Here is a 17,604-nt window from a genome sequence, read left to right on the forward strand (position 1 = left end):
GAGGACACGGAAAGAAAATAAAAAAAGACAGCTATAGAAGAGAACTGAAAAAGAACAGCTTTCCTCACAGAGTAATAGACAGTTGGAACAAGTTAGATGAGAAAGTGGTGTGTGCAAAAACAATACATGAATTTAAAAATAATTTAGATAAAATTAGAAATTAAAACAGGACCCCACGAGCATAGCTCCCCTTCCCGTAAAATACAACTAGGTAAATACAACTATGTAAATACACGCATGTTGCAACAAATTACTGCACATTGCTGTTCATTTGCAATTCACGATTGTGCTACCTATAATTCACTTACAATAATATATATACTGTATGTGTGTGTGTGTACACTAGGGAATTTTTAGGTACGTCTCATTTTTATAATCTGCTCTGGCAACACTGTTACACCAACACTCACTCGCTCAATTTAACGGAAAATTCAATTTAGCGGACTGGACCATGGCTGAATTAGTTCGTTAAATTGGGCTTCTACTGTAGTTTTCTTTTTTCTTCCACCACTAATTTTCTTGGTCTCCAGGACCTCTTTTGCTATTTTTGTAATTTTATCCTTCATGTGTATCCATTCTTCTTCAATGTCTCTGGTTTCTTCCGGCTCGCTCAGATAAACTTCTGAAATCTTTTCCTTACATAATCTTGCCTTTTCTGGTTCTTTTAGATTCTCTAATTTAATTCTTTCTCTGACTAGTTTTTTCATTGGATTTGGCTTCCTAATGTTTAATTTCGCAAGAACTAAACGATGATCTGAGTCAAAGGACACCGATGGAATGCTCTTGACATCTTTGAAAAGTTTCTTGTTAGTTGTTAACATAAAGTCAATCAGTGATTTTTCAGTATATTCACCAACTACGCTATTCCACCAATACCAGCTCCATTTATGACTTTCTCTATGCTGGTAAAAGGTATTCATCACAGACATGCTATTACCTATGCAGAAATCTATCAGTCTTTCTCCATCATCATTTCTTTCTCCAATACCATGTGCACCGATGACGTTTTCTATATTATTCCTCTGTCTTCCTACATGTGCATTCATGTCTCCCATGACAACTTTGATAGTATTTCCACATGAATCCAGGGTACTTTGTAGTTTTGTATAGTATTCTACTTTTTCTTCTTGAGGCCTTCCCTGGTGAGGTGCATATACCTGCACAAAAGTTATTCTTTCTGCATCTACTTTTATTGTTATTGCTAGAATTCTTTCATTAATATAAAAAATGTTCTCTACTTTTTCTGCAATTGTTGGTGTTAGAATAAAAGCTACCCTGTATTTTCTTTCATTATCCATTCCTTTGAAAATTAGCTGGTAGTTGTTGTGAATTACTTTTGTTCCCTCTCCAAGAAGTCTGGTTTCACATAGTCCCATTATTTCAATGTTTCTGTCAGTCATCATGTCTACGACTTCTTCCAACTTATCATTCATTGTAGTGGCATTGATGGTTGCTATTCGTGTATTCCTTAAAGAAGGTCCAGTGTCATTCTTGTATTGTGTTTGCACACACTATTTCTTTGTCCAATTTGTTCCATATATCTATCTAGATCTTTTTGCAATAGTCTACTATCCTCCTTGTTTTTCACTCTTCGCATGATTTTTGAATCATCTACAAACATGTTGGCACAAGTTGTTCCTTCTATCATGTCATTGACAGACAAGAAGCATTATTGGTGCAAGCATTGAATCTTGTGGAACTCCACTCATCACTATTCTCTATCTTCACATGTCCTTCACTACTGTCCTCATGTATCTTCCTCCAAAAAATCTTTCATCTATTGTAGTAGTTTGCCTCAGTACTCTGTTCCAATTTCCACATAAGTCAACTGTGAGGTACTTTATTATGTGCCTTCTCTAGGTTGAGGTACACACAGTCCATCCACCCTTCTCTCTCTTGCAGAGCATCAATCACTCTCAAGTAAGAGCTTAAAATGTTCAACACACATGACCTTGCAGATCTGAAGCCAAACTGTCAGAATGTTCATCTTTCAAGGTACTTGGTCCTTTGATCTTTCACAATCCTTTCACATAATTTCACTATTGTGCTGGTTAGTGATACTGGCCTATAATTTAGTGATGTCACCTTATTTCCACCTTTGTGAATTTGTACTACATTCGCTTCCACCCACTTTTTTTTTTTTTTAACATTGTGTGGGGTGTTGGGTGTATGTTATTGTGCAGTATAATTTGCATAGTAGCATGCAACCAATACTTTAAGGACTATATGGAGCACCCCTATGGTCCAGAGTCACACAATTTTGTCTATGTTTGAGGAAATATCTGCTCGTAGAGAAATGATGCTACTTTATTGTGCCACAACTGTCCCTCCATTATGCCCCCCTCCTAATACTGTCCTGTACCTTTTCTTTGAGTATATATTTCCATTTTTGCCTCCATCCTTTGTGTTTATACATACATGCATATACCAAGGCTTTTTCCCCCTTACAAGGGAGGTAGCAAAAAAGGAAAAGGCATAAAATCATTCCCACCCATTCCATCCCTAAATACAATCCACACCCCCTCCACCCTCCCTCTTATCTTAGCACCTCCTGGATGACGGGTCATCCCTGCACCTTGTCCACTGCCCTGGGTCAGAAGCAGTGTCGCAAGACACAGCACATCCACAGCAAGACCGCTTCATTAAATCGGCGACCCCCCTCTCCGTCCCCCCATGCATAAAAGGAGAAGACGGGGAGAAATCTCTTCGGGCTGCGTCCCATCCAATCCATTCCCTAAATATTCCATGCCCCTCCACCCTTCTCCCTCCCTCTTATCTTGGCACCTCCTGGATGATGGGGCATCCCTGCATCCTGTCCACTGCCCTGGGTCAGAAGCAGTGTCATAAGACACAGCACATCCACAGCAAGGCCGCTTCATAAATTTGGCAACCCTCCCTCTCCGTCCCCTCATGTGGTTAGTGGAAGAAAATATAATGCTACTGAGTGCCCCACTTGGGTCATAAAAGTGGTTAAAATGGGTTGGAGTGATGTGACTAGGTATCCTGCTCTCTGTAACCCTGAGGTATAAATTCCTACAAAAATTCAAATCAAAGCAGGGTCTGGGAGTTTTCCAAACAAAACCTTAAGGTTTAGGTCTTTTAACCACTTCCATACGGTGACGCCTACGTAGGCGGCATGAGGAGCAAGTGGGTACTCGATGTTGCCGACGTTGCCATCTTGATTATATTGTAGTTGTACCTACGTAATTTTTATTCTCTCTAAACTGGCTTCATCAGTTTTCTATGGTTATCAAAATACACGGGTGAAAGAGAACGAACGATTGAGCACTGACTTTATTTTTTATAATACGATTATGATGCAACATTGCACGTCGGGCAGCTAATGCTGCCAGACGTGCGATGTGCCCCGTAGTGAAGAGGTTAATGCGTGTGGGTATGGTACAGATGAGAGTAAAAGGAAAGGTAGGTTGTATGTTTGTGAGAAGGAAGATGGATGTGTTGGCATTGAGTGAAACAAGTTGAAAGGGAGGGGTGATTTTCAATTCAGGAGTGTAGTGGGGAGGATGTTGGGAGTGAGGAGAGGATGAGGGAGGGAAGGGGTATCTGCTAGAGAGGAGATAGGTTAGTGTGTGGTGGAGTGGAAGGTTTCTTCAAGATTGATGTGGATAAAGGTGAAACCGAGGAGATGTGGGTCTTGTAAGCACATATGGGCCTAGTAATAAGAGTGTAGAGGAAAGGGAAGCTTTTGGATAGGTTTAAATGAGTGTTTAGAGAGTTTTGGGAGGAATGTCAATGTAGAGGTATTGGAAAATCTCAATGCTGGGGTAGGTGATGAGCCAGTAGACAGAGTGGTTGGGAAGTGTGCAGTGCCAGGTAAATATTATATTGGAGAGTTGGTGATGTGTTTAGAGAGTTCATAATAGATAATACAGTGTTTAGGAAAAGGGTCTAGCATAAGTATACATAGGAGAGGGTGGTTGATAAGGCATTAATGGACTATGTAGTGGTATCCAGGGAAAGAGTAGGAAAAGTTCTGGATGTCCATGTTCTTAGGGGAGGGAATTGGGGAATATCAGATAATTTTTGATGGAATGTAAGTTGAGAGTGGAGGATAGGTAGAGAGAGAGAAAAATGGCAAAAGATAGGTGCTTTCTGTTTAAATGAGAAGGAAAAGAAACATGAGTATCAAAAGCTGAGGGAAATGGGGGGGGGGTAAAGGATAGAGTAGAAGTAGTAGTGGAGGAATGGGTGTGTTTCAAGGAGGGTAAGGTGTGCAAAGATGGTATTTGGAACAAGGAAGATGGGAGGTAATAGAAGGAAGGGTAGTGAGTGGTGGAATGATGAAGTGAAGAATGTAGTGGAAGAGAAGTGAGGATTCAGGGACTGATTTAAAGTAGAAGAGAAACATACGAGAGGTACAAAGAAAAAAAGAGAAACAAAACAGAAGATAAAGGAGAGCAGATCCAAAATGGGGAAGATCTATGGCAGAATTTTTTGAAAGTAGTAAAAGACCATTTGGAAGTTAAGAGAGGAAGGGGAGGTGAGTCAAGTATAGAAGAAAAGGTAAAAGTTACAGATGGACAGATGTTAACAGGAGGCAGTAAGAAGGTGGGCAGAATATATTAGAAAGCTGTTTAATGTGGAGGAGGATAAGGAGGGATTGGTGGTAGCAGTGGGAGTCACTAAGAAAATTATGGTGATGGGAGAGGAAAATGGAGGAGATATAAGAAAAGATTAGGTGCAAGTAAGGCACCTGGGTAAGATGGATGTCATGTTGAGTGTCTGAATAAAGGCAGTACAGCAATAGTGGACTAACTAGTGACATTGTTTAATGTGTATCTAAGGAAGGGTAGAGTACTGGAGGAGTGCCAGTATAGTCTTGCTTTACAAGGGTAAAGGGGACATATGAGTGTAGTAGTTTCAGAGGGATCAATTTGTTAAGTGTAGATGGGGAAGGCTTATGGGAGGGTTTTTATTGAGAGGAATAGAGGGAGTAATTGAAGACAGTGTGGGTTTAGGAAAGGTGGGGGTTGCATGGGTCAGTTTTTTGTGGTAAGGCAGATATGTGAGAAAGCTTTGGGAAAGGGTAAGGATACTTTTGGGCCTTTGTGGATTTGAGAAGCTCACTGGCTGATCGGGTAACAACGTTGTTACTTGCACCGACGGTCGAGGGGATGGCGGATTGAATCCTGCCACTGGCAAAGTTGAACCAAGGGCATAATTCATAAAATTCTGTGCTACAAAGTCCTCTATAAGGGCCACCATCCTAGCCTTCTGATGGGAGGAGTTTGTGATATTAAACCATATGGATTTGGAAAAAGTTTATGACGGGGTAGACAGGCAGGCATTGTGGAAGGTTTTACAGATGTATGGGATTGGGTGACAGCTGTTAAGGGCAGTCAAGAGTTTTTACTGTGGGAGGTTTTACAGATGTATGAGATTGAGGGAAACCTGTTAAGGGCAGTCAAGAGTTTTGCGAAAGTAGTAGAGCCTGTGTTAGAATTGGAAGTGAAGAGCATGAATAGTTTGAGGTAAAGGTGGGACTGTGACAGGGCTGTGTCATGTCACCATGGCTGTTCAATGTATACATGGATGGGGTGGTTTGGGAGGTAAAAGGCAGGGGAGTGGAGATGCTTAAAGAAAATAGAGAAAAGTGGGAGGTGAGCCAGTTGTTGTTTGCTTATGACACTGTGCTTGTGACAGATTCAAAGGAGCGATTAAGGGGGTTGTAACAGAGTTTGGGAGGGTATATGATATGAGGAAGTAGAAGGTAAATGTGGATAAAAGTAAGATGATGAGATGTAGAAGGAGAGAGGATGGCAGCAAATTGGATATAAGTCAAAAGAGGCTGGAGAAAGTGGATAGCTTTAGATTTTTGGGGATGCATGTGGCAGGGAATGAGGAGTGAAGAGGGAAGTAAATTACCAAATGAGAGAGGCAAGTAAAGCCATGGGGGATTAAAAAGTGTCATGAGAAATAGGCATTTAGGAATGGATGCAAAGAGGAGATTATATGAAGGGGTGATTGTGCTGATGTCACTGTATGAGGCAGAGGCATGGAATTTAAGAGGGGCAAAAAGGAAAAGTTTAAATGTGTATGAGATGAAACGTTTGAGAGGTATGGTAGGAGTTACTAGGTTGGATAGAGTGAGAAACGAGGTGAGAAGAGCTGGGGTGGAAAAGATGTCAGATAGGACTCATGAAAGAGTAGTGGACATGAAAAGAATGAGTGAAGAAAGTTTTTTAAAACAGGTGTGGAAGACAGAGGTAGATGTAGTGAATTTGTGGGGAGGACTGAGAATGAAAATGGATGGAGTGAAAGGGGCTCTGAGCAAGAGGGGAATATCTGTTGAGCAAGGAATGGAGAAGGCAGGAGATAGGGGTGAGTGAAGAATGACTGTATGGATGATATGTGTGAATGATATTTTGATGCAGCCTAAAGGTATTTCTCCCCATGTTCATTTTGTCCACATGAGGGGATGGAGAGGGAAGGTCACTGATTAAATAAAGTGGCCTTGCTGTGTGGATGTACTGTGTGTTGCTGCATTGTTTCTGACCTTAAGCAGTGGGCAAGATACAAAGATGACCCATCATCCTTGATGAACCTGGATGAAAAGGAGGAAAGTGTGGTGGATGGTAGTGGAATGGGAGTGGGTGTGTGCTTTTTGACTTGGCTACCTCCCTTATAAGGGGAAAAAGCCTTTGGTGTATAGACAGAAAAATGTGTATAAATACATATTAAGGTAATATATATACTTTGCAGAATATATAGGATTATAATGTTTTTTTTTTTTTAAACTAGGCTTTCTTGTTTATTATATCTGTTTTGGTTATCATACTTTTTTTTTTTTTTTTTTTTTTTTTTTTTTTTTTTCACACATATAGATCATCTATACTCCATTCCAATAAGAAATTACCCTCAATTTCTGCATTGCAGCTCTTTACAGTTGGGAGTCTTGTAGACCCACCAATTTTTATACCCTGTTTCAGCTTATATCTAGTTACTTTACTCAGTGATTTAATAAGTAATTTTGCTCCATGTTTGATAGTGTAAATTATATAATCTACAATCATACTATTCTATTTTATGTAGCCTACTTATATCTCAATTTTTCTTACCTTTTTGAGTAAACTAAAATAATCTACCTACTATCTCCACAGATTATTGATAAATCATTACATAGAAATAGGCTTGCATAAGAATGATGGAAAATAAATATTTTCTCATAATAAATTAAATAATGAATAATTTGGAAGGAGGGAAGGAGTCTCTCCCTTCCTTGCACCACAAGCATCATGATGCAAAATAAAATAAAAAAAAAATCCTTAAGTTTGATTTTTTATAGTTTTTTATGTGCAATCTGAATGCATCACCTTCAAGAGTTGCTTATTTACCTGGTTGTATTATATGGAAAGGGGAGCTATGCTCGTAGTGACCAGCCTATGTATCTCTCAGCATCTAGCTTGTTCTTAAATTCTTGTATGGTTTTTGCACACACTATTGTTTTGTCCAATTTCTTCTAGACATCTACCATTCTATGTGGATTCTCTCTCTCTCTCTCTCTCTCTCTCTCTCCCAGATCTCTTTTATAACTATCCTTTGACTTATTTTTTTATGTCCTCTTATGTTGGAGAATGCATGTTTTATTCTACACCTTACTTATATGGATGAAGAAATGATAAAGAAAATACTAACTACACTAATAAAACCAAAACTTGAGTATGCAGCATCACTTTGGACACCCAGTACCAAAAAGAATATTAAGAAACTAGAAATATTACAAAGAGCGACAACCAAACTAGCACCGACTCTCGCCGAACTAACATGTGAGCAAAGACTATCTAAACTGAACCTACCAACTCTGGAACAAAGAAGAGAAAGAGGAGATTTGCTGACTATCTACAGAATAATGAAAGGAATGGAAATTTTAGACAAATGACCTGTTAGTGTGGGACAACGGTAAAACAAGAGGACACGGAAAAAAACTGAAAAAAGATAGTTATAGAAAAAACTTGAAAAGGAACAGTTTCCCACACAGAGCGATTAATACATGGAACAAATTAGACAACAAAACATTATGTGCAAACACTATACAAGATTTAAGATAAAACTTGCGGAGAGATACAAAGACGGGTCACCACGAGCATAGCTCCCCTCCCGTATATTACAACTTGGTAAATACCTGTTATCGTAATTGCTGCAAACATAAATCACGAGTAAACATACATATACTAAAGGCTTTTTCCCCCTTACAAGGGAGAACCCCCCCCCCCAAAGGGGGGTAGACATAAAAACCACTCCAACCCATTAATTCCCACACACTCCCCCCCCCTCTTTTCTTGGCTCCTCCAGGATGACAGAGCATCCCTGCATCTCACCCACTGCCCTGGGTTAGAAGCAGTGCTGCAAGACCCCCTCTCTCCATCCCCTCATGCAGAAATGGAGAAGACTGGGGGAAATCCCTTTGAGCTGCGTTAATTTATTTTTCATACATACTCCCTCACCCCCATCCCCCACCCACTCCCCCACATGCATCACAGCATCATCCATACACAACTGTTCTTCATTCACCCCAATCTTCTGTCCTCTCCTATCCTTCCTCAACATTGCCCTCTTTCCCAATTCCCCTTTTACCCCATCCATCCATCTCATCCTAGGTTGCCCCCTCATGTTCACTCCTTCCATCTCTGCCTTCCACACCTCTTTTACTAATCTTTCTTCACTCATCCCAATACTCTTTCATCAACCCTATCTCTTAACTCCTTTTCTATCCCCATTCTTCTCCTCACCTCATTTGTCACTATCCAGCCTAGTAACCCCTATCATACTTCTCAGGTACCTCATCTCAAACACATTCTAATGCCTCCTCTCTTCCTCTCTTATTTTCCATGTTTCTGCCCCCATACAGTGCTGTCAGCACAACCACTCCATAAAATCTCCTCTTAGCATCCATTCCCAAATGTCTGTTTCTCATTACACTTTTTAATCTTCCAAGGCATTTACTTGCTTCTCTCAATCTACATTCTACCTCCACCTTTACTCCCTTTCCTGCCACATTTGCACCCAAGTATCTAAAACTATCCACTTCCTCCAGTGTCTCTCCCTTAATACTCACTTCCAATCTGCTGCCACTTTCTCCCCATGTATATCTCATCACCTTACTTTTACCCACATTTATCTTCAACTTCCTTCTTTCGCACACCTTCCCAAACTCTGTCACAAACTTCCTCAATCCCTCCTTTGCTCCTGCTACAAACATAGTGTCATCAGCAAACAACAACCGGCTTATCTCCCACTTTTCTCCATTTTCTTTAACCATCTCCAATCCCTGACCCACTACCCTTGCATTTACCTCTTGCACCACCCCATCCATGTATAAATTGAACAGCCAAGGCAACATGACACATCCCTGATGAATTCCCACCTTTACCTCAAACCACTCACTCTCTCCAATTCTGATTCTAACACAAGTTCTACTACTCTCATAAAAAACTCTTGACTGCTTTTAAAAGCTTTCCTCCTATCCCATATATCTGCAATACCTCCAACAGTGCCTTCCTGTCCACCTTGTTGGAAGCCTTTTCCAAATCCATAAAAGCCCAAAAAACATCCTTATCTTTTCCTAAAGCTTTCTCACATATCTGTCTTACCACAAAAATCTGATCCATGCAACCCCATCCTGTCTTAAACCCACATTGTTCCTCACTAATTACTTCCTCTGATCCTCTCCTAATTCTCTCAATCAAGACCCTCCCATAAGCCTTCCCAATTACACTTAACAAACTGATCCCTCTGAAACTATTACACTCACACTTGTCCCCTTTTCTCTTGTAAAGTAGAACTAAACAGGCACTCCTCCAGTCCCTCCAGTCCGGCACTCTACCCTGTCTTAAACGGGCATGAAATAACCTCACCAGTCAGTCCACTATCACTGTACCTCCATTTCTTAGACATTCTGCATGACATCCATCCAACCCAGGTGCCTTACCTGCTTTCATCATCTTATAACTGCCTTCACCTCATCTTTCCTTATTTTTCCTCAATTTTCCTCACTCATCAGTCATTTTCTTAGCACTTCCCACTACAACTACATTTCCCTCCCTATCCTCCTTCACATTTAGCAACTCCATGAAATACTCTGCCCATCTTCCTCTTACTGCCTTCTCTTCTATTATCATCTCTCCATATGCACCTTTTACCTTTTCTTCTCTACTTGATTCACCTCTTCTTCCTCTCTTAATTCCTTTCCAAAACATCTTTTTATTACTTTCAAAATTTTCTGTCATACTCTTCATTTCACATCTGCTCTCCTCTCTGTTTCCTTTGTCTTATGCTTTTTTTTTTTCTTTTTACCTCATATGATTCTCTCCTCTTTTGTAATCAATCTGTTAAAGCTCTCTTCTTCTCTTCTACAAACTTCCTTGCTTCCTCATCCCACCACTCACTACCCTTCCTTCTATTTCCTCCCATCCTCCTTGTTCCACACATCATCTTTGCACACCTTGTGACTTCATCCTTGAACCATCCCCATTCCTCCTTCGCTCCTTCCCACTCATCTCTCAGCTTCTTCTTGTACTCCTACTTTTCTTTCTCACTTAAGCAGTTCACTTTAATCACCTCCCTACCTTGTGTCCTTTTCCTCTTTCTCCATTTATCTTCCACTCACAACTTACCTTCCACCAAAAAATTATCTGATATTCCCCCACTCTCACCCCTTAGAACATGTACATCCTTAACTCTTCCTACTATACTCCTGATTGCCACTATGTAGTCCATTAACACTCTACCACCCTTCCATCCACCATCCTTTCCCATGTGTACTTATGTTTGACTTTCTAAACACTATTTGCGATCATCAACTCACTTCCTAGACACATCTCCACCATCAACTCTCCACTACAATTTTTTCCTGGAACTCCACACTTACCAACCACTCCATCTATAGGTTCATTTCCTACCCTAGCATTAAGGTCTCCCAATACCACTACATTGACATTGTTTCCAAAACCATCTATGCACTCATTTAAATCTATTCAAAAAGTCTCCCTTTCCTCTACACTCTTCTCACTACCAGGCCCATATGCACTTACAAAACTCCACATCTCCCTTCCCAGTTTCACCTTGATCCACATTAACCTTGAAGAATCCTCCTACTCCACTATATGCTTACTTATCTCTTTACTTACTGATATAGCTACCCCTTCTCTCCCTTGTCCTCTCTTCACTCCTGAGATCCTCCCAACTACATTCCCAAATTCACACTCGCCCCTCCTCAGCTAAGTTTCACTCAAAGCCAACACATCCATCTTCTTACAAACATACTGCCTATCTCTTGCCTTTTACTTTCATCTGTACCACATCCACGCACATTAAAAGACCCAAACCTTAGGGTACTGGTTGGAAAACTCTTCCCAAACCCTTTTATGCCTTTAGGTTTTTTTAGGAATGTCCCCTTTGGGGCTACAGGGAGAAGAATACCTAGTCCTATCCCCATCCCATTTTTGTCGCCTCATATGACTCAAGTGGAAAGATTTAGTGGTATTCCCCCCCCCCCCACACACACACAGGGTTAGGTGAAATAAAAATATATTCAGAGAAATGGTAAAGGACAGTAACGACTGGGGGGACAATATAATGGAGGGACAGTCGCAGTATAATAAGTATCATCATTTCTCTGTGAATAGAGATTTCCTCTACCACAGACAAAAATTATACGTGGCTCTGGTCCATAGGGGCTCCTCATATAGATCCTAAAGTATCAGCTGCATGCTACGTAGCAGCTTTAAACCCCACAGTAACATGCAGCCAGTACCTTGGATGGGGAGTCAGTACCCCAGACATGGATTATAAATAAAGATGTGTATAAACTGATCATTTCTTTTCCTTGACTTCAACTCCACATAGTTTTTTACCCTATTGAGTTTTGAAAATTTTGTTATAGATGTAGAATAACTCTAATGATTGAAACCAAATTTTCCTATCATATGAAAAAAGTGAATAGATATAATATTTTCTGAAGTTGAGGAATTTGCATGTCGCTGGTGCCTGTGTAGAGCAGGAATCTGCAGAACTACCAACTGTACTGAGCTACACAGCAGAAATCAAGTGCACCTTTACATTGGAATGGAGTATAGTTTAATTGGTGTTGATAGATCCACCCTAATTTATGCATCTTTGTTGTTTCAGATAACATCAAGAAGACTGTAAAGATTGATGTATCTACTGTGGAAATTGAAGAGCGTGGAGTGAAAGTGCGATTGACAGTGGTAGATACACCAGGTTATGGCGATGCCATTGATAATACAGACTGGTAAGGGAACTATATATATAAAAGTACATTGAGTCATTCATATAACATTTTCATGTTCTTTGATCATTTTAATGGTAAGTCTTGGTACTGATATTGATCTATATATACTAATAGCCTATCTCCCCCTTACAAAGGGGGTAGCCAGCCAAGGCATGCACCTCCCAGCCCTCAGTCATTTCTGTTTTATCTTGGTTCCTTGTGGATGAAGGGTCATTCCTGTCCCATGCTCACTGCCTGAGCAGTGCAACAAGACAGTGGATCCACAGCAGGGCTAGCCACTTCATTTACATGGCAACCTTCCCTTCTCATCCCCTCATATAGAAATAGAGAAGATTATTAGAAAATTCTACATGTCACATCTATTTACTTTCCATTTATAACTATTTTCCTTTCACACCTATCTCTGGCCTTCTCCCTTCCCTACTCAATAGACATTTCCCTTGTACTCAAAGCCCCATTCACCTCATCCATCCATCTCATTCTTGATCTATTCCTGAAGTTCACTCCATCCATATCTACCTTCCACACCCTTTTTGCTAGTCTTTCTTCATTCATTTTTTCCAGGTCCTCAAACCATCCCAGTGTCCTTTTATCTGTCATCTCCCTTTCCACCTCTGTTCTCCTTCAACCCTCTTAATTTCTCTTTCTATCCATCCTCATAACACCCACCATACTTCTGAAATACTTAATTCCAAATACATTTAGATTTCTTTTCTACCTCCATTTAGATTCCAAGTACAGTGTCAGACACAATCACCCATTCATTTACCTTATTGTATTTACTTAATTGTAGTATACAGGAAAGGAGCAACACTAGCTGGGTTCTATCTCCTACTCTCCAATTTATCATACCTAGCCTGAAATTTCTGTATAGTTCCAACATAATCTGTATCCTTGATTTCCAATGATCATATTAAGATTTGAATTTGTGTATTGTTCCAGCTTGTGCTCTATCACCTAAGCTATTTCAAGCATTTGTGCCTGTATATGGAAAACTCTTACATGCCATTAGATTTGTGGTCTTTCTTAATTTGCTACCAGGACCTCTTAAAGCCCTCCTATCCTTAATCAAGAAATTTCTTCTGTCAATTTAATCTGTCTCCATTATTGACCTGAATATCATATCACCTCTTTCTTTTCAATCTTTCAAAGTTGGCAGACCCAGTGCTATTAGTCTTTCCAAGCTGGGAACCAGTTTGATTGCTGCTCCTTATATTCTGTTAATCTTGCTTAAATTCTTTACTGTGGGGAACATGCCACTGACACATATTCCAGTTTTGAACAGATCAGGGTTTAGATGCGTTTTTTCATCATCTCTTCATCCATATAGGGAATACCACCTTGATCTTCTGCAGTAGTCCATGTGTCTCTCCCACAATCCTACTGATATGTCTGTCAGGTGACAGGTTATCTTTTATCAAACAAGACTCTTAGATCTTTCCCCTCTAGCTTTTGTAATGGGTTCACTTCCCAAAGAATAGTTTAAGAAAGGCCTTTTGCCACAATTGCTCATTTCCAGTACTTTGCATTTTTGGTATTAACTTCGTTTCCTAGTCTGGCTCTGTGCAAAAATAGTGTTTAGATCATTTTGCAATAGTCTACCATCCTCCTCATTTTTCACTTTCTCATGATTTTTGCATCATCTGCAAAGATGTTGGCATATCTTCTTGTTCCTTCCATCATGCCATTGACATGAACAGTAAGCATTATTGGTGCAAGCACTTACCCTTATGGAACTCTACTCATTACTGCTGTCAATCTTGACATCTTATCCTTTACTACTGTCCTCATATATCTTTCCTTCAAAAAATATTTCATCTATTCTAGTAGTTTGCCTCTCAGTCCTCCAATTTCCACATTAGTCAACTGTGAGGTACTCTATCAAATGCCTTCTCTAGGTTTAGGTACACACAGTCAACCCACCCATCTCTGCATTGCAGTGCATCAATCACTCTCGAGTAAATACTTGAAAGGTTTGACACACATGACCATCCAGATCTGCCAGAATATTCATTTTTTCAAGATATTTGGTCCATTGATCACATGATTTCACTGCTGTGCTGGTGAGTTAGTGGTGTCTCCTTATTTCCACCTTTGTAAATTGGATCACATTTGCCCTTTTCCAATCAAGCAGCACAATGCCATATTTCAGTGAACATGTAATAAGGCTGAATCTTGTCTGCTAGTTGCTCCCTGCATTCTTTAAGTATCCAGTTTGAGATCCTGTCAGGTCCTGAAACTTTTGTCACATCAAATGACTTCAAGAGATTAAACACTTCTTTCACTTCAACATTTATATCTTCTAAACCAGGTTTTTTGCTCCCCTCACTTTCCTCTAAAAAAGTGTTCTCTTTTGTGAAAACTGATTAGAAATTTTAATTCATTATATCTGCTGAAGCTGAGGCTTCTTCAAAGACCCCACCACCAACTATTAACTTTCAGATTACTTCCCTGTGTCTCAATTTACCATTTATAAACCTGTTAAACAGTGTCACTTATTTTTGCATTTATCCACTACACCCTTTTCAAAATTGCTTTCATCCTCTTGTAAAATTTTGTGAAATTCATGTATAGTCATTCCTAGCATGTTTGTTGGCTTCTTTTATTTTATTGCTTCTCCGTCATTTTGCCCAAGCCACATCTCTGGCCTTTCTTGCAACCTCACACTTTTTGTTTAATAAGTCCTGTATCTGCTTCTTCCACTAGTCTTTGGCACACATTTGTTCACTCCCTGTTTGTGAATGTCAAGAGTTCCCATTTCTTCTTTATTCCCATGGTATTCTTGAATTCCTCCTAGTTTGCTTCTTCAAAGAATTTTTTCAACCTTAAGTAACCTGCTTTACTAAAACTGAGTCATCATTGCCTGTGTGATTCATTCCTTAGTTCTATTTCCTCATCCTCCTGTGGAAAATCAATTGTTATATGGTCACTTTTCCCTATGGGGAAGTATTTCAATGAGCTGGATATCTGGCTCTTTGGTCAGTAACGGACCTGATCTTCCAGGAATGTCATCTCTTACCCTGGTCACTTTTTTTAGCCATTGGGTCATTGTGCTCTCCATTGCTATACTTTCAGGGCATTTCCCCAGGAGTCTGCTTTGCTGCTTGCTTCCCATTCCTCCCAGTAAACCCAACTGCAATTAAAATCTCCATTAAGGACTATATTGCGATTTTCTTTAATATTTTTCTATATGAAAAAAGCTGTATCAAATAACATTTCTTGATATTTGACTTCATTCAAGTTCTTGCATCAGGGGGGAGGGGGCATATGTCACCATGAATTCTCTTTTATTCTTTCCTATAGTACTGTACGGGGCAGAAACATCGAACATAAGAGAGAAAGAGAAAAGAAGTTTGAATGTGTTTGAGATGAAATGCCTGAGAAGTATGATAAGGGTTATTAGGCTAGATATAGTGAGAAATGACGAGGTGAGGAGGAGAACAGGGGTGGAAAGGGAGTTGGGAGATAGGGTTGATGAAAGAGTATTAGGATGGTTTGGACACATGGAAAGAATGAGTGAAGAATGATTAGTAAAAGAGGTGTGGAAGGCAGAGGTGGAAGGAGTGAACATAAGGGGGCAACCTAGGATGAGATGGATGGATGGGGTAAAAGGGGTATTGGGAAAGAGAGGAATGTCTGTTGAGGAAGGACAGGAGAGGACAGAAGATAGGGGTAAATGGAGAATGGTTGTGTATGGATGATGCTGTGATGCATGAGGGGGAGTGGGTGGTGAATGGGGAGTGAAGAAGTATGTATGAGAAATAAATTGATGCAGCCCGAAGGGATTTCTCCCCATCTTCTTTTCTGCATGAGGGGACGGAGAGGGGGTCGCCAAATTAATGAAGCAGCCTTGCTGTGGATGTGTGTCATGCGACACTGTTTCTGACCCATGGCAGTGGACAAAATGCAGGGATGACCCATCATCCAGGAGATGCCAAGATAAGAGAGAAGGAAGAGGGTAGAGGGGAGTGGAGTATGTAGGGGATCGAATGGGTAGGAGTGGTGTCTATGCCTTTGTCTTTTGGCTACCTCCCGTGTAAAGGGGGAAAAGAGCCTTTGGTATATGTATGTATATGTAGTACTAATTTTTAGTTGAATTGCTTTAGCCATGCCTTCACTCAGATTTACGTCTTTCACCTTTATGTCATTTCTCACCACAAACATCACCCCTCCATCCAATTTTTCTTCTCTGTCTCTTCTTCAGGAGGTATATCTATTATTCCCCAAATGTAGGTCAAATTTTTTTTGAGAGTTTGGTCTCCACTAGACACAATATATCAGGCTTGTTTATCCCTAAGTAGTCATTTATTTCCAACCTAGCCAAGAGTAAGCCATCAACATTAGCATATGCTACTTTAAGTTTTCGTGTAGTGTTTCTCAATTATTCTTTCCCACTTTGTGTAGTTCAATCACTTTCACAATGTTATCATATGCTGTGTGATTTCCAGGCATCATGCAAAGGGCAGGCACACCCCAAAAGTCAGTGAACACTGAGGAAAAATGAAGAAACTTGGTGACAACACGAAAAAAATACTTCCACTAAGGGACAGTCACACACTGAACGGCTTTGTCTCACATGGCTATTGTGTGGATGGATGGCTGAAGGTTGCCAGTTCGTCACTTTCTCCCGCACAGTTTTCTGTGAATGAGATGTCACACAGGTCCCAAAAATGCAGACCATCATTCATATTTGATAAGTTTGCAAAACTTTCTGCACTAACAGTAGTGTACATACATATACCATTGACCACTTCCTCCTTGCAAGGGAAGGCACAAATTCCACTGCCATAATTAGTATAAATACAACATGAAAAGACAACACTGATGTAAACAAACTAGAATTAATTTTCACCTTTTGTTTCCTATCAGGAACATCTACAGAGATGAAGACCACTATTTTCTTTCCCTGACTCTCTTCAAAAGTTTGCAAAACTGTCTGCACTAACAGTAGTGTACATACATATACCATTGACCACTTCCTCCTTGCAAGGGAAGGCACAAATTCCACTGCCATAATTAGTATAAATACAACATGAAAAGACAACACTGATGTAAACAAACTAGAATTAATTTTCACCTTTTGTTTCCTATCAGGAACATCTACAGAGATGAAGACCACTATTTTCTTTCCCTGACTCTCTTCAAAAGTTTAAATATGCAATGATTTGCTTATTGTGACCCTGAATAGCTTTGCTTCCCCCCTGTCCATTCAATGGAAAGTGTTTTCATATGGGTTCACCTGTTAAAGGCAAATCTAAGAGAGTGTCGCTTCATGCCACCATTGTCACCACTGTCACAACATGACAAAAATTACTTTTTCCTTCCTGACTGTC

At 40.1% G+C, this 17,604-nt stretch overlaps 1 protein-coding gene across 8 annotated transcripts in view; it reads left to right on the forward strand.

Annotated features, from left to right (window-relative positions):
• Window positions 1–17,604, forward strand: part of Septin1 (Septin 1) — a 231,472-nt gene that overhangs the window by 93,024 nt on the left and 120,844 nt on the right. For all 8 annotated transcript variants that reach the window (XM_076213809.1, XM_076213811.1, XM_076213808.1 and 5 more), the window contains one exon: window positions 12,148–12,271. In XM_076213809.1, the coding sequence (XP_076069924.1) occupies window positions 12,148–12,271 (124 nt within the window). The remainder of the gene's footprint in view (window positions 1–12,147; window positions 12,272–17,604) is intronic.

The sequence above is a fragment of the Oratosquilla oratoria genome, chromosome 32 (genome assembly GCF_046742065.1).
Source record: "Oratosquilla oratoria isolate Oo_2021 chromosome 32, ASM4674206v1, whole genome shotgun sequence".
In the NCBI taxonomy this organism is placed as follows: Eukaryota; Metazoa; Arthropoda; class Malacostraca; order Stomatopoda; family Squillidae; genus Oratosquilla; species Oratosquilla oratoria.